The sequence below is a fragment of the Salvelinus alpinus genome, chromosome 6, assembly GCF_045679555.1.
Source record: "Salvelinus alpinus chromosome 6, SLU_Salpinus.1, whole genome shotgun sequence".
Classification (NCBI taxonomy): domain Eukaryota; kingdom Metazoa; phylum Chordata; class Actinopteri; order Salmoniformes; family Salmonidae; genus Salvelinus; species Salvelinus alpinus.
Genome location: NC_092091.1, coordinates 22,524,986 through 22,547,905, shown reverse-complemented (window position 1 = coordinate 22,547,905; position 22,920 = coordinate 22,524,986). Strand labels below are relative to the sequence as shown.

The 22,920-nt window shown below is 41.8% G+C and overlaps 2 protein-coding genes across 7 annotated transcripts in view; both read right to left on the bottom strand.

The window, feature by feature from the left end:
• LOC139578364 (perilipin-3-like) overlaps nt 1-22,561 on the bottom strand; it is a 61,941-nt gene extending 39,380 nt beyond the window's left edge. Inside the window, exons 1-8 of one of the 5 annotated variants that reach the window (XR_011675534.1) lie at nt 22,414-22,561; nt 12,346-12,440; nt 11,847-12,042; nt 11,665-11,744; nt 10,694-11,045; nt 10,100-10,461; nt 9,773-9,988; nt 8,928-9,588 (exon numbers count right to left, since the gene is read on the bottom strand). Coding sequence is in view for 3 of the 5 variants with exons in the window: in XM_071405844.1 (XP_071261945.1) it covers nt 9,451-9,588; nt 9,773-9,988; nt 10,100-10,461; nt 10,694-11,045; nt 11,665-11,744; nt 11,847-12,042; nt 12,346-12,417 (1,416 nt within the window). In the remaining 2 variants the exon portion in view is untranslated. Of the gene's footprint in view, nt 1-8,912; nt 9,589-9,772; nt 9,989-10,099; nt 10,462-10,693; nt 11,046-11,664; nt 11,745-11,846; nt 12,043-12,345; nt 12,441-22,413 lie in introns of those variants that run through there. The other 4 variants (XR_011675535.1, XM_071405844.1, XM_071405846.1 and 1 more) reach the window with 4 other exon arrangements.
• LOC139578365 (AN1-type zinc finger protein 5-like) lies at nt 495-8,580 on the bottom strand. Of its 2 annotated transcripts, none has more exons than XM_071405848.1 (6): nt 8,449-8,580; nt 6,799-7,006; nt 6,399-6,513; nt 6,086-6,207; nt 5,778-5,885; nt 495-4,129 (listed from the first exon to the last, which is right to left on the bottom strand). In XM_071405848.1, exons 2-6 carry the CDS (start codon nt 6,947-6,949, stop codon nt 3,981-3,983), a joined length of 645 nt encoding a protein of 214 aa, XP_071261949.1. In that variant the 5' UTR covers nt 6,950-7,006; nt 8,449-8,580; the 3' UTR covers nt 495-3,980. The 2 variants fall into 2 exon arrangements, with proteins under 2 accessions (XP_071261949.1, XP_071261948.1); XM_071405847.1 differs by having other exon boundaries at nt 6,790-7,006; nt 8,449-8,579.
• Nucleotides 22,562-22,920: the final 359 nt, after the last annotated feature.

Here is a 22,920-nt window from a genome sequence, read left to right as displayed (position 1 = left end):
GGTAGATTGACACCTACTTTGTTGCTCAAATCCAACCAAGAGTAGTGAATGGCTGCTGATGTGGAAGTGGGCAGGGCTCTGTGGCATGGGTATACACAGCTACTGCACACATGGACATGGCTGCCTCAGTCTAGGTGTGTTACACACAGCGGGATATGTCGGCCCTCATGGTAAATTCTAGTTAGAGCCAGCATCCATTCCAGTTGAACATTTGGTGACATTGTGGACACCCATTTGTCTCTTAAGCGTTTTGCCGAGTCAGAGAAACACATCAGTACAAAGCATTGTGTAAATGTACAGCTGTACAACAATAGGCTACTGCAATATTAAGTGTTGTCCATTGAATGTACTCCAGGTGTTGGGAGGCTGTGATGGAATGTTAGGCTTTTTATAGGATAAACCAGTCTCAAGAGGAAAGTCTGAACCCATGAACCCTTCTTTACCATATCTGTCCTGCTTACCCTCAGCTGTACAAATAAATACAAAATACAGTGTAAATTTAAAATAAACTTTGATTTTATTGTTTTATACTTACTCATCATACAACCCTACATTTGTAAAGAAAAAAACCAAAAAGATATCTGGTGTTGTTTCTGGGGGACTGGTGTGCACCAGTCCAAAGGACTTGACTGCACTTTTGTAATTTCCTGCAGGAGAGATCTACAATTTGTAACATTCTGGAACTCAATTATTGTCTGTTCCATCATTTCTCATCAGTGGAATGAGTCAAGCACTTCACTGTATTTTATGGGAACTCAGTTCTGCTGCAACACATTGAGAGAATATTGCCAGATTTGGTCACCCATTAGCTGGTTACTCATCACAGATCAAAAGCTTTTGTAGTAATGGCCGCAAGAGGAGTACAATGATTATGTTAAAGTGTGCTAAAGACAAACTTGACATCAACATTGTAAAAGTGCAACAGATTGAAATTGCAGTGGATGTTTTCGTAACATCAAATCACTGATTCTGATCCGGTTTAGTTGATCCATTTACATACAATTGCAGTGAATCAACAGATCTTATTAAGCCTAAAACATAAGCTCAGTGGGCCCCACAAGGGAGGCTCAGTGTGGTCAATTCCAGAGACAAAAATAGCTTGATAAGCATGACCCCATCAACCAGTTGGTAACATTCAAACTGCTCACCTTTTTAAATGCTGGGATAGTCTGAGCAGTCAAGGGAACTATCAACCTGCAACACATCACAATTGCAAAGACGACAGTCAGCCAAAATGAAGGACAACCCGACACTGTTCCCTTGCCCTAGAACAGAGTACACTCATCAGGTACACGAGGCCACGCATCTCTGCCCCATTTTAAAAAGTCAGTTTAGTGCATACTCTTAAAACCGAAACATCACCATGGGGAATAAACCAACAGCAAGGAAGGTTTTTCAACTCAGACAGCCTAGCCTTAGCTCATCATACACACTTCTTCTCAGGCCCTCTTCTTACATGGTATCAAAGGCACCGCACCATCTCCACTCAGATACTTTAAAACAGTGTGAACCCTAAGATCCATGAGTGTCTGAATACAAATGATAAACCAGAGGACTCATCTCGTAACAGGGGCTTTGCGCTCCGGGCTAGGCTCAGGGACAGGCTGTCTTGGTGTCTGCATGCCAAGGCCCTAAGCCACTGCTGCCCGCCCTTCACTAAGACATTCTTTAACTTGTAATACTACCCAGGCTAACGCGCCAATCACAGGTCTGACTAAATTAAGTCTAGGTTATTCCCTGTTTATATAAAGAGATCTCATTCAGTTCAGACTTTCTCCTTGTTGTTTTGCCAGGTGTTACACTTGCTGTTTTTCAGTATCTGCTTTTTCCACACAATATTTTTCAATGACATCTGCTATGTTATGAAAAAGCATGAATTGTAAATCAATGTTTGATACACCTTTGATTCAACAATGCAAAACTGCCACAAATAGTTTTGAAATGAACTAGTGTGACCAATCCTGAAAACAACCACAGGGACACCAAGGCCCTTGCTGAGGAGTGAGCCAGTTAGTAGCAGTACTTTGGACATAGAAGGGATGTGTTTGACTGTAGAGTTGAGTCACTGAATCTCAGGGCAGTCAGGAGGAACTGGAAAGCAATCTAGCATGACACTGTCAAAGATAAATATGTCATCCAGGGTGATTTTAGCCCTTTGACTAAATTCTACACCCTGTTTGAAGACACAGGAATTACCTGTGGGTGAAACAAAATAAAAGGAAAACCAAGCAGTGCCACTGCACTTCTTTTAGGGTAGTTATGAAAAGCACTGTTATTCACACATACTAATATTTTGATATTTTTCTCCTCCCCTATTATCTGGCGACATTCTACATAAGATTATTCTACATGAATAGTAGTCACATGGTATTTACAATTGAAAACACAGTAGAGTCCCATTAACTAGAACTTCAGCCAGTCAAGGTTCCAGTAACGCGTTGCATTGTGCTAATGCTGTGTCTTAACATTCTTGCTCGTTTTTCTGTTTATAATAAACAGTTATTCATCTGACTGCACATGCATGCACATTTTGATCTTTCGGAAGTAGCTAGCTAGAAGCGTCTTCGAAAAAGGACTCATTTGGGAGGACATTATAAAGCACGCCACTGTCATTCTGAAGTAATTCACTTCAGCTGAGAATAGAGGTGTGTCACTATGGAGATTAATTGCCAACCAGTTCAGTTATCATTCAGCATATGTCAGTGGTATGATGGTGGTTAAGGACAAGGAGGCTTAAAGTGTAAGCTATATGGAACAGAAGCAGGTGTTCAAGGAGAACACTACATTATGTCCTGCCTGCATGGGAAGAATATGCTTTATTCTCTGTAGCCAACCTGCAGAGATCCAACTAAACTATAAAGACCCAGAGGCTGAAGAAAACAGAGTAGGTTAATTTGCACATTCAATGTTTTGTGCTCTGCAGTTGAGACTATTTGTTGTGTTTTGATTCCAAAATAATGGACCTTTTATGTCCACTCTACTCCATCACATATCAGAACTTGTATTTTCAAATGGTTACATAATCAGATGGAAATGCTTAAATAGAATTGAAAGGTTAAGTACAAATCAAATGATTTGCGGACACATGCTGCCAATCCTCCAGTACAAACCAACCAAATGATTTAAAAAATAAATAGAATGCAATCACACAATTCAAGCTAACTACAATATATTAATATAGATCTTCTGATGTCATTCGCTCATTAAAACAAAAAAGGAAAAATAACAGAACTCAATCACTCAGTTATGTCAAGGCTATCTCGATAACCCCACCCCACCCCCACCCCCTCCAATAACTAACTGTTCATGCACCCAACATCAGTATGAGAAGTCAATATATCGAAGAGAAAACATTCTTGAATGCAGAGACTTGGGAGTTTGACATGTTGTGAACTAATCACCCAGAGGGAAACATTAAAATAAAACAAAAGGCCAATTTGACAGAAACTAGACAATGGTTTTTCTTTGGGAGTAAATGAATGTGAAGTCTTCAAAAGATCTTGCTGATACACACAGAAACTCCCAGTATGGATCTTAACTTGACCTCCCAATGTCCTTATCCGAGCTGTGGCATGCTCTTAAACAGGTTACTTCTGTCTCATTTGAATTACCTCGCAGGGATAATATAAAAATAAGTCCCCCCAAGTTAACAATAAAAAGGGTAAAAATGTAATGCCTTCCCTCCCCACAGCAGACAAATGCCCACCTAACCCTACTGCACTCTCCCTGACTCTCAAGCAAGCTACACACACACACACACCATCTCCCCACATGGGAATTCACACACGCATTCACACTCCAGCAGTCACTCTAGGAGAGAGAGAGGGAGATACCAATAAAAGGAGTGGCTGGACAGGGGCTATGACGCTGCCACCCCACCCACCTTATCCTACCATGAACAAATGAAGCCATTTTATCTGGTATTATTCCATGCCGCCATTGTTCCAAATTTTCACGTCAGAGACTTTTCTACTTAGTCCTCATAACTTCTGGATCTTCTCAGCCACCACAATGGGGTTCTCCTTGCGTATGCGGGCTGCGGCGGCGCCTCGGTAGTCGTAAGGACAGTTATGTTTGTCAGAGTAGCGGTGAATGGCGCAGAACAGGTTACCACAGCGACAGTCGAAGCCTAGAGAGTGAAGAGATGGACAAAGTTAACATCCAACCCTATCTACGTCTCAGTCTCCAAGGTCAGTTCCAACCAACTGTACCAAGATGAAAACCTGAGATGTGTAGTAACAGTGTGCTTTCTTAGAGGGTGGTGAGCACAAGGCTCTTCCAAGAGATTGTTGTATAGCAGTCCAACACCACGGTAGAGTGCAAGCCAACAGTACACTGTGAAATGCAGTGGACCGTGAAATGCACCACTAACCTGCAGTATGTTGCTCTCTACACAAACAGCAATGTGATAGGTAGACTACTTTCATACAAGTTGTAGTCTACGTTTGGAATAGGAACTATTAAATAAACGAGCAAATATAAAAAAAATTACCAAAGATTTAGTTTAAAAAAACAGCCAGTAAGGACAATAGCATCGTGTTAACATTCAGTCTTGAGGTCTCTGTGCTATTTTTGCACTGTGTGTGATAAATATGATGTTCTGACGTTCAAATAGGCGGATCAATCATGTCTATTGAAAATTAGATATAATTTAGTTTGTGTAGCAGATGTTTTAATTTCTTTGAAAAAAATAAAATAAACATACCATTGAAAAAGCATCAAATCAACACTGTATGAGAGCAGTAACATCAGAGTCAGTTAAAAAAGAAGAAGATGTATCTGAACTAACTAATTAGCCCTGCATGCTTTCATTTCCCCAGGGGTAAAGATTCTAGACAATCTCAAACACCTAAAAGCTAACTCAGAAAATAAGTCCTTTGCACTCGAGCTCAATGCCCCATAAACCATTTGAACTCAGCAGCCACCTGCCATGTGTGTGCTGTGCGCCCTGAAACCTTCTGTAAGGTGTTCACCCACTACCCACTGGTTGAAAACACACTTTGGTCATGAAATTTCACTTCCTTATGTTATAAAATACATTTTACCAGAACAAATATGATTCTTCATGTCCTGAATCATTCAGTGGGGTCTTTCTCTAACATGGTATTAACATTATATCCTAAAAGTCAGCTTTTGTAACCTAATACATCCGGTAATAAGCACCAATCTCTGTTGACAAAGCAGTGACGCTTTCTCACAGCAACTTGAGGATTTTACATGTTCTGGTAGTCATCTACAAAGTAGTTTCCGCGGGTTGCAAAAAGCGAAATTAAATGTAAAATGCTTAAAAAATACAACGCTTGCAGTACGGCTCAGTGTACCGTTGACATTTCAAAGATACATGTTTGTGTGAAAAATCTTTAAATAACGAAAATTTCGCATTAATATGACAAGTGTATATTATAATATGAAAATACTACAGGTCATGTCTCAAAATCAATATCTATCTTACCTCTATATTGTTTTATGCCCTACGGATTCGAGACGAAAGATGAGTTCAACAGTGAGCCATTCAGTTAGACTTAATTCTCACACAGCATCCAGCCTAGCTGATGCAAAAATATTTTCCTGTTATTTTACCACTTTTTTCTCTAATTTAGGGTCCCTAATTTCAGCTATCCTACAAGGGTAAATACTCCAATAACTTTTGAATGGATTGTGAGAGACAAGGTTTGGACCATTGGTTTTCTTAGAGGAGTATCTACACAATTACCATATTATTTTACCCATTGGTCAAAAGATGCGTTTCTGATTGGACAGCCTATCTTCCGTCTTACCCGTCAGGCCCACTTTCTTCCGGCAGGTGAAGCATCGGTTCTTCTTCTTATTTTTGTCAGGGGTCTGATCACCATCAGACGAGGCCTGGGCTGCCTCCCCCACTGGCCCTGTTAAAATACAACATCTAATTGAACCTCACAAACAGAGCTACCCATATATTACTGTTGAAGTGTACCCTCGGGTGGCTGCAACGTAGTTATGTATTACAAGACAAGACAGGAGCCATGCCATATACTGCTGATGACTGCTACTGGAAAAGAGTTTGGAAACCAAGAAAGTCTCAAGCTTTTCCCCCTGTTGTTCTAACCAGTGTTTTTGGATGTCCCCTCGTCCTCTTCCTCATCAGCCCGGTCTGAGTCAGTGGCTCCAGTATCCTGGGAGATACTCATGGCTGTCATCTGCTGGGTTACTGGGCTGGGGGAGTTGGGACTGGAGACACACATTCACACAGACCAATAATGAGGTGAACAACTGAAACCATAATCCAATCTACTATGGAACTCCAAAAAACAATGATGAACAAAAGCCTCTTGAGCAACAGCTTACTGTCAATGTAATGGATTCCATTTAGCAGTCTGTGTGTTTGTTTGCAGAGACAAGCTGATTTTATGTCAGCATACCTGGATGTCCTTTCCTCGGGCGGAGTGAAACCTTCCGTGCTGGGTTCCGACGTTGTGCTTTCCACTGACACACCAGCTGCTCCCGGGGACCCCACTGGCGATGAAGCTGCCGAGCCTGTGGGTAAACCACACATTTATATAGGACACAACTGAACACCCTCCCCCCCAGTTGTTGACCATGAATGAATTGTACCTATATTGAATCATATGCCACATGCTATTGACTACCTACATGGCTCCAATTTTTTTTTTTAAGTGTTGTGTTTCACGAACTGATAAATCACTCTCTTGCTTTATAATGCCAAGGTTTTAGCAGCGATTGCTACCTCATTCTCCAGCCCCTTTTAGCAACCCACCACCCTCCTTTTGTATCCCTCTCCCATCTTCCTACCTTTCTCACCTGGGGGGCTGGAACGGCCCCCTCCCTGTTGTCTCTGTAGGTGTTCCTTGTAGCAGACCGAGCACATACCGTTGGTGCGGGGATTACCATAGAAACCACAGCCCATAGTGCAAAGCATTGGCACCTGCGTCTGATTGGTCTCCTGAGCCATGCTCTCTGATAAAGGGAGGGCGGGAGGGAGGGAGGGGGGGGGTGGGAGAGGATATTCCTGAAAATAGGGTTGAAGAGTTAGTCAAACTCACGGCCATTGTTTACATGAACATTTCTATAAAAAGGCTAAAAGAGCTTGGAGACCAGCATTGGAGCAGGAGAGCAATTCTGAAAGTGTTAGTGGTTTTGCTAGGAGTAAGTGTGAATGATTGATTATTGGTTTAGTGTATTAGAGATGATCCTGACAGATCTAATCTGTATGGTACTGGTGATGAGTGATCTATTTTGTTAGATACAATACAAATACTGTTTATTGTTACTAACATGGAGGCTACCCAATCCAGAGGCTATGCTTTATTCTGTTAAATTAGGCTTAGAATTTTACACCCGTATCTTTCAAACCACAAAAACAACTTGTTTACTTCATTTGAATGGTCAGATAACACTGACAGTAGAAACACAAGCAGTTACAAATCACAATACTCTATTACACATACACCTGGCTGGAAGTAAAACTGAGATATTCCGTGTGGTAGAGCATGGCGCTTGCAACGTCAGGGTTGTGGGCTCGATTCCCACGGGGGACCAGTACGAAAAAATATGAAAATGTATGCACTCACTAATCTGGATAAGAGCGTCTGCTAAATGACTAAACATGTTAAATATCATCAGTCACCATGACAATACATATGGGGTCATTTTCCATGAACGCTTTGGTACTCCTTGTTTTACAGCATGGATAACAGACCAACAACAAAAGACACATCGCAAACTGTCTGACAGTGCCTGTGTCACAAACAAAAGCTTGCTAGCTCTAGTGTGTACCGAAAACAAGTGTTTGTGCCTCGATAAACCAAGAAATACTAAGGCTGCCAGGATAGCCTAAATTCAATTACAGCGCAAGCATCATAACTACATGTTTTGGTCGGTTCAAGCAAACTTGAAATCAAAGAACAAAACACTAAAATGATGGCATTCCCTTGTCATAGACTGACAATAATTGGCAAACTAGCTGTCTGGTTAACTAGTTAAATTAGTAACTAACGTTACTGCTGATCATCAACTCAGGTCTTGTTTGTCCGCAGTCGAAAACAATTGCGTCCTCGCTCAAAAGCAAATAGCGTTAGGCTAAGAGACTGGCTATTTAGTTAGCTACAGTAATATTTAGCTAGCTAATTCATTGAAAACAAGGACCAGCGGCGACGTCATATTTTTCATGTCCTGAATGTAAAGATGCACTAGTTTATCTGGGTAATGATATTTATTAGTCAGACGAATTACATTGAATATGTAACACGACTTTGTTTTCACACAAGTGTCTAAACGAACGTTAATATGTACTGCCAGCTACAACTGCTATCTGGCTAACGTTACTATAACTAGCTAGCATGAAGCGCTAACGGTACGCTAGCTTGTAGTCAGCGGGAACGGATCTGACTGGATTTAATAGGTTTACATTAGCGAAACCGTTTCTTGTTTGTTATTAAAGCAACCCAGTACCTGAAATACGAAGTGATGAGCGGTGTTGACGACCTTAGTCTCCAGAAATGTACAAGTAATCGGTCCCTTCTGTGCGCGCGGCCTCCTAACCAGCGCTAGCTCCCGACATTCGAAACCACCGTGACGTAATTCTAAGCAACAATTCATTATTTTCTCACCATGCATAATATCCCCATTTCATTTGCCAATAGCATCGTAGAAACGCGGTGATATAATTATATAAAAAAATGCTTGCTAATGAGTCAATATCAGCTCCCTACTACAGGTTCTTGGAAAACATGTTTGTGTGTTAATTGGAAAAATAAAAAAAGAACAGCAAAGTACTTCGACTGGAGACAACATAACCAATTCTAAATATTCACTAGGCAGTACCAACTAACAATGAGTGAAAGATGCAGGTGAATGAAATCCTGTATTATATAAAAAGCTGAAATAGCAAATATAATGGACTACAAGCCCAGGAGGAGAGTCAACAATACTTTATTGACTGTATTAGCAATCAAGAACAACAGCATTACACCCTTCAGGAGCTTACACATACAGAGGAGAGCACAGAAATGTCACACCAACTTGTCATGACCCCTTTTCGTACATTTTTGAGGATTAATGATCAGTCACATGTGGGGTTTATAAAGCATTTCGTACAGTTAGTGTTACAGAAAAATACAATTAGTTTGTTTTAAATGGTTCCTTAACATTCACAGATTGGAGTGTGATTTACAGCACAAACATGGCCATTTTAGTAGTCATCCCCTTCTGGAGAATATACAAAACAGTATTGTGATTTCCATATGCATGTACCATGTTATCATCAGCATTGGTTTATACTCACAAGTGTGTGTGCAGTAAGTGCGTAGAAAGTGCATAATTTACTGCACTGTACAAAACAATGCACACACCATGTCAGCAACATGTTAATCTAAGGCCTCGGTCACTGAAAGCAGATGAAGTGCAAGCCTTTTTGAAGTAATCTACTCCAACCTGTCGGTCCTCAAACCAAGCCTAGGTCGGAGGGCCTTTATCCACAGCCTGCCTGTCCTCCCCCTTCTCAGTGAGCTGGGGTGCAAAAGGTCCCACCAGCCAGTTGAGAGGAGTGTTATTGAGCAGATACTCCATTACGCCATCCAGAGAATGTCGCACCTGCGAAAATGTGTCAATCAACATAAATAACCTCAGAGTGATTCATAATTTTCTGTTATGATGATGTACATGCAATGTGTTGGTTGAAATATTAAGACTATGAATAAATAATGAGAAACCAGTAGCTGGTGTATTCATAATGAATACACACAGGAAAAATGGAGCAACAGAGAGTTTGGTATACCTGTGTTAGATGATAACGGGTCTGCTCCAGGAGGTGGGGTGTGAGGGTGCTAGTGTTGCCCAGAGAGGAGTGCAGTTCTTCAGCTGCTTTCTGTGCATTTGCCAGCTGGTCCTGTACCGCACTGGGCAGGCCCTGGACGCTGGACACCACACCAGAGCAGGCAGACCGCAACTGGTCACTGAGACCACGCACCATCGAGAGTGTTCGCCACTCTAACTGCAACACAAACAATGGCATTTGGTTAACTAGACAGTGTTTATTAAGTTCCCCAAGTACATTCATTCCCATGACTACTTTGTCAAAACAGACTAATTTGAGACTCCCTACCGCAGTCTGGTCTTTGGGACCATCCACCTTCCCGCCATCTACTTGTCCATCTTTAGGCTGTTTCTCCTGCCACTCCTTCCAGCGCTGCAGCAGCTGCTCTGGTGCTCCTCCCAGCTGTTGGTTGGTAGCAGCCAGGGTGGAGCGGGCGTTCTCCAGCAGGTCCAAGGTGCTGGTGATCTGGGTTATGGTGGCATATGTGGTGTCTCTGGCATACCGGGCTCTCACCAGGGACTGCTCCAGGGCCCGCTCCTGCACCTTGGAGGATAGCTTGCCCAGACGGATAAAGTAGCTGGGGCTAGAGGGGCTAGAGCCCACCACTGGTGCAGTAGCCACCTCGGCTGTTGCAGGCTCGGCCAAAGCAGCTGAACAGGGAAAAAATGAAGATGATCTATAAAGGATAATTCAGTCTGAGATCAGAGCTACTGATTTTAGTGCCACCCTGTCTACATACACATATCTACACATAAATTAAATGATCACACCATCTTGCAGCTCTAGACCTGACTCAGCAGCACCCACACCAGGGATTGGTTCAAATCCATTTCAGTACAGTCCATTCAGTGGTTACTAGTTCATTTTCTCATTCATACTGACCCAGCTCTCTGTCGCTGAGAGGCAGGATCTGGTCCACCAAGTTCTCAGAGTGGCTGAGGGCCAGGCCCACCCCACTGCTGACCATCTGGCCCACACCAGTCCCCATGAATGAGCTGAACCATCCACTGGCTGCTGCTTGGGTCATCTCCACACCCCCAAACACTGCAGCCATCATAGCCCCAGTCATGGTCTCCTTGGCCCCAGCCATGGTTTCCTTGGCCCCGGTCACAGCCCCAGTTATCGACTCCTTTGCCCCCAATACAGCCCCAGTCATGGTGTCCTTGGCTCCAGCCATGGCCTCCTTTGCCCCGCTCACAGACTGGTACATCATGCCCACTGTGTCTGAAACCAGCTGTGGGAAAGAAAATATACAGCTCATTAAAAAGCTGTTATAAATATACGAGGTATTATATATCTGCAGGAGCAACGGTGACAACCATGGGAAGCCTCAACCATGGCCAGCCTAGACAACATCTGGAAACAACGCACTCTCTGTAAAAAAAATAAAAACTGGACCTCACATGTCGTCTGGACGCCTTTTACTGCAAATGCCTCTGGCATCACTGGGCATCACATGGTGCGACCACATCCCGAACCACAATACAGCGAAAGACGGACCAACCCTGTCTCCTCCCTGATCAGTGCCTCCTGACTCAGACTATTTGGTGACTTGGCCTGATCAAACCCACCTCTAGAGCCCACCCTCATCCTCAAGGAGCCTTCCCCCAACTGGACACGCCCAAGAGGACGACCTACTCAACCTGAGACAAAAAACCACATCAACCTGGGACCTGACCCAGAATAGGACAGCGTGGAGATCCATATGTTGAGGCGCTATGCTCCAAGCGAAGATTAGTGACTGATGGATGAGATATCAAGTAGTTTACCTGTCTTTTCTTGGGGACTTTAGTCAAATTGGATGCATGAGGAAGCATTGTTGACTAGTCAACATTAGATTTGGAAAGTCTCACCTTGTCAGCTGGCTGCTGGAGGATTTGCAGTTTTTCCACCTTGTCCAGTCCCATCATGGCATATTGATTCACCACAGAAACTGCAACAAATTATGAATCAATTCCTAACAAAAAGCGATCCACTAAAATAAAATAATTTAAAAAATGATGTCTGTCTGTGGTCACTATGCATTAGAACTCACTCTGTGGCTCCAGTCTGTCCAGGAGTGGCTTGGAGCCGGTGGTGGCGGCTGCCCCCAGGGTGCGCACCCCGCTCTCGGCAGCATCCATTACCCCCTTTAGAAGGGGAACGCTGTCCTTAGTGCTGCTGTAGGCGTTGGACACTACGCCACACGCAGAGCTCACCAGGGGGATGCTACCCACACGGGACACAACACTCTGGGAACAAAACACACAATGCTTATAATTTAGCAAGGTTTAAGAGAGAAGAAACAGCCATTGTGCTGCCAATTTCATATTGCATATTTTGTTTGCTTTGTACTGATAACTCAACTCTGCACACAGTTTTTGTGTGTGCATATTACAATTGAGGAGTGCTTGCATATTTCCAATGAATCAACTTTGAGTGCCTATTCTCTGTGAAATATTGAATGCTGGTTTCAAAGTTATCCGTGTACCAGACCCTTCATGAGAGCTGTGTGTTGTAGAGTAAACTACTGTCCCAGTGATGGTGCTCCTCACCTGCTGATCTCCATTAGCTGGCTGGGCTATAGCTGCTGCACTGGGCTCATCAGTCTTCTCGCTGTCTGCCATTGTGCAGGATTTTTCTTTAATTTCTGACATGAAATGACTTGGTTAATGAGACAGAAATTTTACTTGCTTCAGAAGACAGAAATGTATTATCCAGCTAAACAACAGCGATGGGATTCATCATTACCCATCTGTTAGAGGACAACCCAGGCATGTTTGCTTCATTTGTCAAACAACAGGATACAGCCAAGATGGAAATGGATAGGGCAGAAATGTAGAATTATTCACGTCACTGGACAGAAGTTGAACTGCGCAAGGATGACTGAAGTCTTGTGGTTTCCAATTATGTCTCCCACAGCCAAAATATTAATATCATTATGATGGAGGCAGATACAGTAATTGTTTATATTACAAACAAACAGTATAGCTCCTCTGCTACAGGTCTATCTGGGCCAATCTCACTGCAGACCAAAGTAATGTAGGCCTTCATTGGGATGTTTGCTGTTATAATAAAGATGTTGCAGTTTGATCATGTGCTTTTTATATTTTACCTGAACAATTTTGGCAAAATTTTTATTTGATGACATCACAATTGAACATGAAAATCCTGCAGAACTTTGTTCATAATGTCATGGTGATTCTGAATGTGTTTGTTATTCAATTGGATGATAACATTTGAACATAGCAACTTTGGTAGAATGTTTGGGCCAAGAATGTGCCAAAGTTGATCCTGAATTCAGTTTTGGTGGCATCAAATTTAAGGCCATTTGAGACCAAGCTGTCTGTACAAAAATGTGCCTTTTAATTATTATTATTTTTTAATTCAGGAAGTTGATCAGTCTGTACCATTGATGGAACAGGTACATCTTTCTGCAAGACCAACTATTTTCATCTATAGCGGTAAGAACATTTTATTCCTCTGCAGAGGACAGGCCTATAGCTTATTTTTGTGTACTGCTCAATATTCCATGTCCAAAAAGGCACAGATGTAGGATCTCAATTTGGTCACTTTGTTGCTGAGAATTTTTCTGCACAGCAAATGCAAACTTGTAGTCTATTCGAGGTTTAAAAAGGCTTCTAAAGTTTGTAATCTCCACTTTAAAAATGTCAGACTTAATTTGCCCCAGGGTTGTAATACGAGTCCGGTCTCGAGACCACATATTGAGCATATCGGTCTGTAATTTCTTACCAAGACCAGCGGAGTAAAAAAATAATAATTATCAGCTTCCATTCAGTCAGCGGATAAAACCGATTCCCCAGGCCAAATATATACACTCCTTTCTTGAAACATTAATATTGTATCGCCTATTGAAACCTGGGATTCCTACTTTACTCGTAACATTACTGTCCTTTACTTTTGTTGAAAGATATCCTCAAACTTTGTCTGAATTTAATTGACTTGTTGGTAGGGAAGAGTGGGGGAAATTTGCACGCTCACTATTAGTAAGGGGAGACAGGGGGAAATTGTAACAGTATTTATATCTGTTATAGACATGTTTGCGCAGTGTCGAGCCTATTGGGCCATCAGTGTGTGACATGCTCGTGATGCTGAAAGGACAGCAAGCGTAATACCAGCGCACTCATGTAGGTTGGAGTGCACTTTTTGTAAAACACAAAGGGCCAGTGGTGTAGTAGAGGCTATACGCAGATATACGCCGTATACACACTTTGTTTTTCAGTGGGCATTGCCTATACTCACTTCTTAATCCCTACTGTTTGCGTATCAAATTAGTGTAGTGGAGGTATACGACTTATTATTTATTAAGGATCCCCTTCCTTGTTTCCAGCAACACCAAGGCAGTTATATACACAATTTAAAATATAACGTTACATTTCATAACACCTTACCCAATAGATTTAGTGTGTTCCCTCAAGCCACTACTCCACTATCACATATTTACAATACAACATCAACGTGTGTGTAGTGATGGATTCTGGGTTCTAACTTCTAAACTTGAAATAATTATCAGGTATTCTATTGAAATATTGAGTACTATGGTTTAGAGGGTTTACACCAGAAGTTAATGGTTATCTGTAGGAGGAAGGTATATGATGGGTGCAATTAAGCTTGGAATGTACTGAGTGTAGGGAAAACGATCATACGTGGCAGGCATTGATAAGGGGAGAGAGTCTTGGATTAGTGATGAAGGGGGTCAAGGTCAGGTCAGGTCACGTTAAGGGAGAAGGAAAAGTTTATTGCCCGTATCACTTAGTTTCCTGCCTAGCAATAAAGATACAATGTTTAGCGAGAAGGAGGAGACTCCACCCAAAGTGGGGTACATATACCACCACTATAGTAAACATGTTTTTGTCGATTCAGCGGTTCGATCCTTTGGGAAGAATAAACTTGGTCTAAGCTTTCATAGTATCCGTCGAGTTCTTACTCTGATAATTAGAACCTAACAGTAGATTGAGTGTCTTATGTGTATATGTGTCTATGTCTCTTCACAGTCCCCGCTGTAGTACAATAGAGAAATCATGCACAAAGTAGCCTAAACAATTGCAAAGCACGTGAAATATATGCATCTGCTTGCAGCACGAATAGCCTAGTTTCAGCAGCATATCATCTGCAGCCAGCATGAGTGCGCAGCTCTCAACTGGTTGTCGCATGGAGCAGCTCACAGAATGACATCGGTAGCCGGTAGGGTAGGAAAGACATTTCAACTTATATCTACCAGTAAATGCTAACTATGGCAACAATGGGTATGCAAACCAGGTATTGAAAAAGTTTCATCCGTAGTCTTGGTTTGTAGGCTATTTGCGATGTGCAATTCAGTCATCATACACTGTTTGTATGAACATTTCTGAAGGCTTTCCCAAAAAACCTTCCCAATTAAATGTTGACCGCAATGCAGGCCTACCTGATAGAATGCTATAAATGCTGATTTGTATCAAATGGGGAGGGCATTTGTTTTGCTCAATTGAAATAAGGGACAAGTAAAAACATCTTTATTTTTATTTTTCCCACACCTCAAATGGTCTCCTGATGTAGTTCAAGGACATCACATTTTTCTTTTAAAATGTTTTTTTAAAGTAGGATTTTGAGAGTGAAAATCTGAAAAATCTTTAGGAAAACTTAGTACGTCACACAGGGCACCTTTCCTTCACACAGGACCCTCTTCTCAAGGCACCACTTCATTGGGCCGATGGAAAGACAGCAGTCACATACAGCATGATGTTAAAGGATAAGCAGTCAATTCACTTAAACAAAATAAGCCAGTATGTCACAATCATAAGAATACAAAAAGATAACCATTAGACTAAGCATTTCCGAATTGCAATGTATAACTGTGACTTTCCATTGCAAAACACATTTCACGTTTAGCACAAAGTAACCAGTGATTTAAAGTTTAAATGCAAGAATGTTTTCACATAGTCCCTGTGCCCAAGAAAGCGAAGGTAACCTGCTCAAATGACTATCGCCCCGTAGCACTCACGTTGGTAGACATGAAGTGCTTTGAAGAGCTGGTCATGGCTCACATCAACACCATCATCCCGTAAACCCTAGACCCACTCCAATTCGCATACCGCCCCAAAAGATCCACAGATGACGCAATCTCAATCGCACTCCACTCTGCCCTTTCCCACCTGGACAAAAGGAACACCTATGTGAGAATGCTGTTCATTGACTACAGCTCAGCTTACAACACCATATTACCCACAAAGCTCATCACTGAGCTAAGGACCCTGGGACTAAACACCTCACTCCGCAACTTCCTGACGGGCTGCACCCAGGTGGTAAGGGTAGGCAACAACCCATCTGCCACGCTGATCCTCAACACGGGGGCCTCTCAGTGGTGCGTGCTTAGTCCCCTCCTGTACTCCCTGTTCACCCACGACTGTGTGGCCAAGCATGACTCCAACACCATCATTAAGTTTGCTGACCACACAACAGTGGTAGCCCTGATCACCGACAATGATGACACAGCCTATAGGTAAGAGGTCAGAAACCTGGCAATTTGGTGCCACGACAACAACCTCTCCCTCAATGAGAGCAAGACAAAGATGATGATTGTGTACTACAGGAAAAAGAGGTCCGAACAGGCCCCCATTCACGTTGACGGGGCTGTAGTGGAGTGTGTCAAGTTCCTTGGTGACCACATCACCAACAAACTATCATGGTCCAAACACACCAAGACAGTCGTGAAGAGGGCACGACAACACCTTTTCCCCCTCAGGAGACTGAAAAGATTTGGCTTGGGTCCTCAGATCTTCCAAAGGTTCTACAATTGCACCATCGAGAGCATCCTGACCGGTTGCATCACTGCCTGGTATATGGCAACTGCTCAGCCTCCGACCGTAAGGCGCTACAGAGGGTAGTGCATACGGCCCAGTACATCACTGGGGCCAAGCTTCCTGCCATCCAGAACCTATATACACTAGGCGGTGTCAGAGGAAGGACCAAGAAGTTGTCAAAGACTCCAGTCACCGAAGTCAGACTGTTCTCTCTGCTACCACACGGCAAGCGATACCGGAGCACCAGTCTAGGTCCAAAAGACTACATAACAGCTTCTACCGCCAAGCCATAAGACTACTGAACAATTGCTCAAATGGCCACCTTGACTATTTACATTGACACCCCCCCCTCCCCCCATGAGTTTACACTGCTGCAACTCGCTGTGTATTATCTATGCATTACCCTACCTACATGTACAAATTACCTAAATTTACCTCTACCCCCACACATTGACTCGGTACCAGTACCCCCTGTATATAGCCTCTGTATTGTTATTTTAGTGTTAATTTTTATTTTTTACTTCAGTTTATTTAGTAAATATTTTCTTAACTCTATTTCGTGAACTGCATTGTTGGTTAAGGGCTTGTAAGTAAGCATTTAACGTAAGGTTGTATTCAGCAGATGTGACAAATAACATTTGATTTGATTGATTTGACATAAGTTATTTTCAAAAGAGATGGCTAACAGGAAGTGTGCTGCAATAAAAAAAAAAAACACAGTTCCACTTACCAGATGATGATCATTTGAAAGTTAACTTCTTGTTGAAAGTTATTCTTGAAAAGGGACAAGCTAACAAATTAGCAACAACATGTACTTTGATAACACCTGCTGCAGCCGCTGCAAACTAGCCTACAACAAAAGCTAGCTAGCTGGACCGTGGGAAAACTACTGCTTGCTATTGCACAGTGGCCTGTTGGCCTTCGAGAATGCAGAAGTTCCCATAGGTTTTTGTAAAAGTGGTCCCACTTATTAGAAGTCAATGTGATTGGTTGACACCCCTAATATAGTTGAATGGCCGATGCCCTCTATCAAGCATCTGATGGCCTAGCCAATGGCTGACTTAGCTAGCTAGATTTATCTGCCTAGAGACCACCAAAGAAAAAATATTAAATCAGGATTTTTTCTCTTCATTGTTAACCCTTTCCTTTCTAACAAATTGAAGATATTAAAATCAGAACATCTTTGGGAAAAAAACATTTGTATTATTTTATAGATCCTTAACCTTTCTCTGAAAGCGTAGAAGTCCCTCATTGTTCCCCACTGTGTTCGGGTTAGTAATCATTTGTAGAGTGGCTCTATTTGCCTTCAGCATTTATTTTTTTCACCATTCTGAATGTCTAAAGAATCCATATGTTCTTCTGAATTATGAACACAGAAATACTGGACATTTTGAACTCTTATTATGGTGGCGATTTGACCAAATTACATTCATAGTCTTGAATTGGACTCGCATTTTTCTGGTCTCGGTCTTGACTTGGTCTCGGACCCCCTCTGGTCTTGGTCTTGACTCAGTCTCACTTTAGGTGGTCTCGAACACAACACTCATTTGCCCTAATGAAAGATGTATCAACACCTACAAAAAAATGCCCATTAATTATAATCCACATAATTTAAACTTCCTGTTGCTGCAGGATAATTCTTCTGCTGTAGCAAACTTGCTCAAATTAAGATCCTACATCTGTATGGTGATCTGCTGTTGTTTTGCCTTGTCTTTACTTTGGGTTATGGAATGTCAGAAGTCATTGATATGTCATTGAGGTGTAACTTATATACAGAGTAGAGGTCGACCGATTAATCAGAATGGCCGATTAATTAGGGCCGATTTCAAGTTTTCATAACAATCGGTAATCGCCATTTTTGGACACCGATTATGGCCGATTACATTGCGCTCCATGAGGAGACTGCGTGGCAGGCTGACTGCCTGTTATGCGGGTGCAGCAAGGAGCCAAGGTAAGGTGCTAGCTGGCATTAAACGTATCTTATAAAAAACAATCAATCTTAACATAATCACTAGTTAACTACACATGGTTGATGATATTACTAGTTTATCTAGCTTGTCCTGCGTTGCATATAATCGATGCGGTGCCTGTTAATTTATCATTGAATCACAGCCTACTTCGCCAAACGGGTGATTTAACAAGCGCATTCGCGAAAAAAGCACTGTTGTTGCACCAATGTGTACCTAACCATAAACATCAACGCCTTTCTTAAAATCAATACACAAGTATATATTTTTTAACTTGCATATTTAGTTAAAATAAATTTATGTTAGCAGGCAATATTAACTAGGGAAATTGTGTCACTTCTCTTGCGTTCACTGAACGCAGAGTCAGGGTATATGCAGCAGTTTGGGCCGCCTGGCTTGTTGCGAACTAATTTGCCAGAATTGTACATAATTATGACATAACATTGAAGGTTGTGCAATGTAACAGCAATATTTAGACTTATGGATGCCACCCGTTAGATAAAATACGGAACGGTTCCGTATTTCACTGAAAGAATAAACGTTTTGTTTTCGAAATTATCGTTTCCAGATTTGACCATAATAATGACCTACGGCTCGTATTTCTGTGTGTTATTATATTATAATTAAGTCTATGATTTGATAGAGCAGTCTGACTGAGCAGTGATAGGCAGCAGCAGGCTCGTAAGCATTCATTCAAACAGCACTTTACTGCGTTTGCCAGCAGCTCTTAGCCATAAACATGCTTGAAGCATTGCGGTTTATGACTTCAAGCCTATCAACTCCCGAGATTAGGCTTGCAATACTAAAGTACCTATTAGAACATCCAATAGTCAAAGGTATATGAAATACAAATGGTAGAGAGAGAAATAGTCCTATAATAACTACAACCTAAAACTTCTTACCTGGGAATATTGAAGACTCATGTTAAAAGGAACCACCAGCTTTCATATGTTCTCATGTTCTGAGCAAGGAACTTAAACGTTAGCTTTTTTACATGGCACATATTGCACTTTTACTTTCTTCTCCAACACTTTGTTTTTGCATTATTTAAACCAAATTGAACATGTTTCATTTTATTTTATTTTTTTCTTTTTCCACCTTTATTTAACCAGGTAGGCTAGTTGAGAACAAGTTCTCATTTGCAACTGCGACCTGGCCAAGATAAAGCATAGCAGTGTGAACAGACAACACAGAGTTACACATGGAGTAAACAATAAACAAGTCAATAACATGGTAGAAAAAAAGAGAATCTATATACAATGTGTGCAAAAGGCATGAGGTAGGCAATAAATCGAATAATTACAATTTAGCAGATTAACACTGGAGTGATAAATCATCAGATGATCATGTGCAAGAAGAGATACTGGTGTGCAAAAGAGCAGAAAAGTAAATAAATAAAAGCAGTATGGGGGGTGAGGTAGGTAAATTGGGTGGGTAGTTTACAGATGGATTTATTTGAGACTAAATTGATTTTATTGATTTATTATATTAAGTTAAAATAAAAGTGTTCATTCAGTATTGTTGTAATTGTCATTATTACAAATATATATACATATAAAAAAAAATGTTTTTTATTTTTTTATTATTATTATTTTTTTTATTTTTTTTAAATCGGCCGATTAATCGGTATCGGCTTTTTTTGGTCCTCCAATAATCGGTATCGGCGTTGAAAAAATTATAATTGGTCGACCTCTAATACAGAGATGCCAAAATCTTTGGACGTCACTATATCCAATTGCCATAGAGACAGTGGACAAACAGTATTCTGTCACCAAAATCTTATCTTTTCAAAGCAACATCACAAAGCAATTTCAAATCCCTATTGATAGTTTTTATTACAACCGCAATATGGATGTGTAATTTTCATGTCAAACTGATACTGTGGCAGCACCCAGCCCCGTGGCTCTGGTCCCTGGCCCTGTTCAGCAGGCCTCACTGACCCTCACCTACGTGGGCACAGTCAACCTGCCACCCACCTCAGAGCAGGCTCCTAAAGTAAAGGTGGAGGAGACCCATATCAGATACGTGGACACCATGAAGGATCTTCCAGATTCCTCCTCTCTCATCAGCCATGAGAGCTCTATAAAGGGTCTGAAGGTACAGTCAGGGGCTCCTGGGAACCATAAACTTCCCTCAGGCTCCTGACCAGGCGTCACCCCCACAGCAGTCCAAGAACAGCCCTCTACTGTGCCTACTCCAGGCCGTTTCTGTCGCAGCTGAAGGAGGAAGTTGGGCACCCCCTGGGCTCATCCCCTTAGCAGGCCCCTCTCCTGCTGCTCTCCCCTTCGTTTATGGTCCATGGCAGGCACCTGTCTTCAGTCACCCAGCAGAGCGCTACAACCAGAAGAAGTACTGGCAGAGGTGCATGCAGTACTACCAGCATCTGTCTGATCAGGAGAGGTGGAACCAGGTCTGCTACTACATGGACCTGATGCGCAGAGCAGAGTTTGCCCATACGAGAGAGTTCTACATACACATACTGATGCAGCTGAGGAAGAGGAAGGCCCAGTCTGGACCCGACCATGCTGAGGGTGTGGACAGGGCAGCTGAGCATCCTACCAGCAGGCAGCTTATAAAAACCACTGAGGAGTTGGTCTGCCCTGATAACATCCTGAAGAGGCTTACTTCCATTCTATGAGTGATGGAGCTGGCCAAAAACATGGGCCTCCTGCCTGCCTCAGACTCCGAGGCATCCAAAACATGCTCCGATTGACTGATGTGATCGAACTGACTAGACTCCCATTGAACTGATTTCACATTTAACTGTGTTTCTTATATTCGTAATACTTGGTCAGTATTAATACCTATATTAAGCATCTAAACCGAAATTAGTAAAAAAAAATGTCACTGTGTGTAGGCCTACTCTTCTCTCATTCTTAGTGAAGGTAACATGAATGGAGAGGAGACTAGTTTGGTATGATAATACAGTTCAGTGCTCCTGGGTCAAGGTCACGACTGAAGCTATAAACTACAGAACAAACATAGGTGGAAATACAACAGACAGACTAAATGTAGGCATACTTGTTTAGAACTGAAATGATCGACAGTGAGATCTTCACTTACACTGTGACACCACTGGAGCAAAGTCTGTGTCTCTCATATCTGATAACAAGCAACAGATAAAGAGAAATATAATACTAGAGCAATATATTTTAATAACTGTGACAAGCTTTGCAACTAACAATACCAAACAGTTGGAGGGGGGAATTGACATTATTTTGCATTGAAGGTCTACACCTTCGAACAACCACATCCTGGTGAGTGTTCAATCTACTATCAAAAAGCACTCTCTGTGACCCCTGCAGCTAGTAGGGCAGGCCTAAATGGCAAGCACGTTAGTATGCAAGCAGTGAAACACTGACTGATTGTATGAAGAAAGACTTGGGCCCCAGCCATAGCCCATATATATATATAAAGGTCCCAGGCATAGAAGTGAATGGTCCTAGCAGCCTACAACATTACGAGTCCAGATCTAGACTCATCATGTACAGTTATGAAAAATACTATTTTACCAAGAAGAAAATAATAAGAGGTCTGCACTGAGTGGCCATTTGCAAATTTGCTGCTGTTTTGAAAGATGGTTCAGCTGAACTTTCCCCCACAAGAGGAATTTTCCTAGTACTGTAATAATATTAACAGCGTCTTTGAGAAATAACTATTGAGTCGTGTAACTTGATTAACTTCTATCGAAATAGGCATCTACACAGGCACTTAGGCAGACATCTAATATTACACTAGAGTTTGTTAGTAAGCAAGCTAGTAGTCACGAAACGTGGCGATGTCTTCAAAGTACTACAATTGTCATGCTTTTTTAAATATATGTTTGTCGCTATAAGTTGTAATTGTATTTACTGACCTCACCGATCGTATGCTCCTGTCCTCCTTTTATCTGGCTGCGAAGTTAAGCCGAACTAGCTGTGTCCTGACCAAGCCCTCTTGACAGCACAATTGCAACACATGATGGCTTAGGAAAGGCAGGGTTGTCCAATTGTCCATGAAAGTTAACCAATCACAGTAAACTGAAACCAAGCTAGCTACAGTAGCCAATGAATGTTGTTTGCTTATATGAAGCAATGTAGGCTAACAATTATGATATCAATAGTTGTGCCTGTATGATGATGGTAATATATTTTTGAATATCCACAGCCATTTGTCTATAATGTCTGTGAATGTATATTTATGTAAGTGTTGTGTTCATGTCATAATTGATGAGGAGACTGTTTTAGCCTATTCCAATAATCATTTTGATTATAAATAGAGGGGGAACAGTTTTAGCTAACTGATAAAGTCTCTCCATCTCCAAGTACACAACCTGACATTGCATTAACAGATGAAGAAAAATGGCTCACAAAAGGGAGTTTCA

Bases quoted from the DNA above. Each gene is read 5' to 3' on its own strand.
- LOC139578365 (XM_071405847.1), bottom strand. From the start codon at position 6,949: ATGGCTCAGGAGACCAATCAGACGCAGGTGCCAATGCTTTGCACTATG. The intron at 6,208-6,398 runs GTATGCTGACAT...GTGTGTCTCCAG, and splicing joins CCCGAGGAAAGGACATCCAG to TCCCAACTCCCCCAGCCCAG. The intron at 5,886-6,085 runs GTTAGAACAACA...GTATTTTAACAG, and splicing joins GGGGACATCCAAAAACACTG to GGCCAGTGGGGGAGGCAGCC.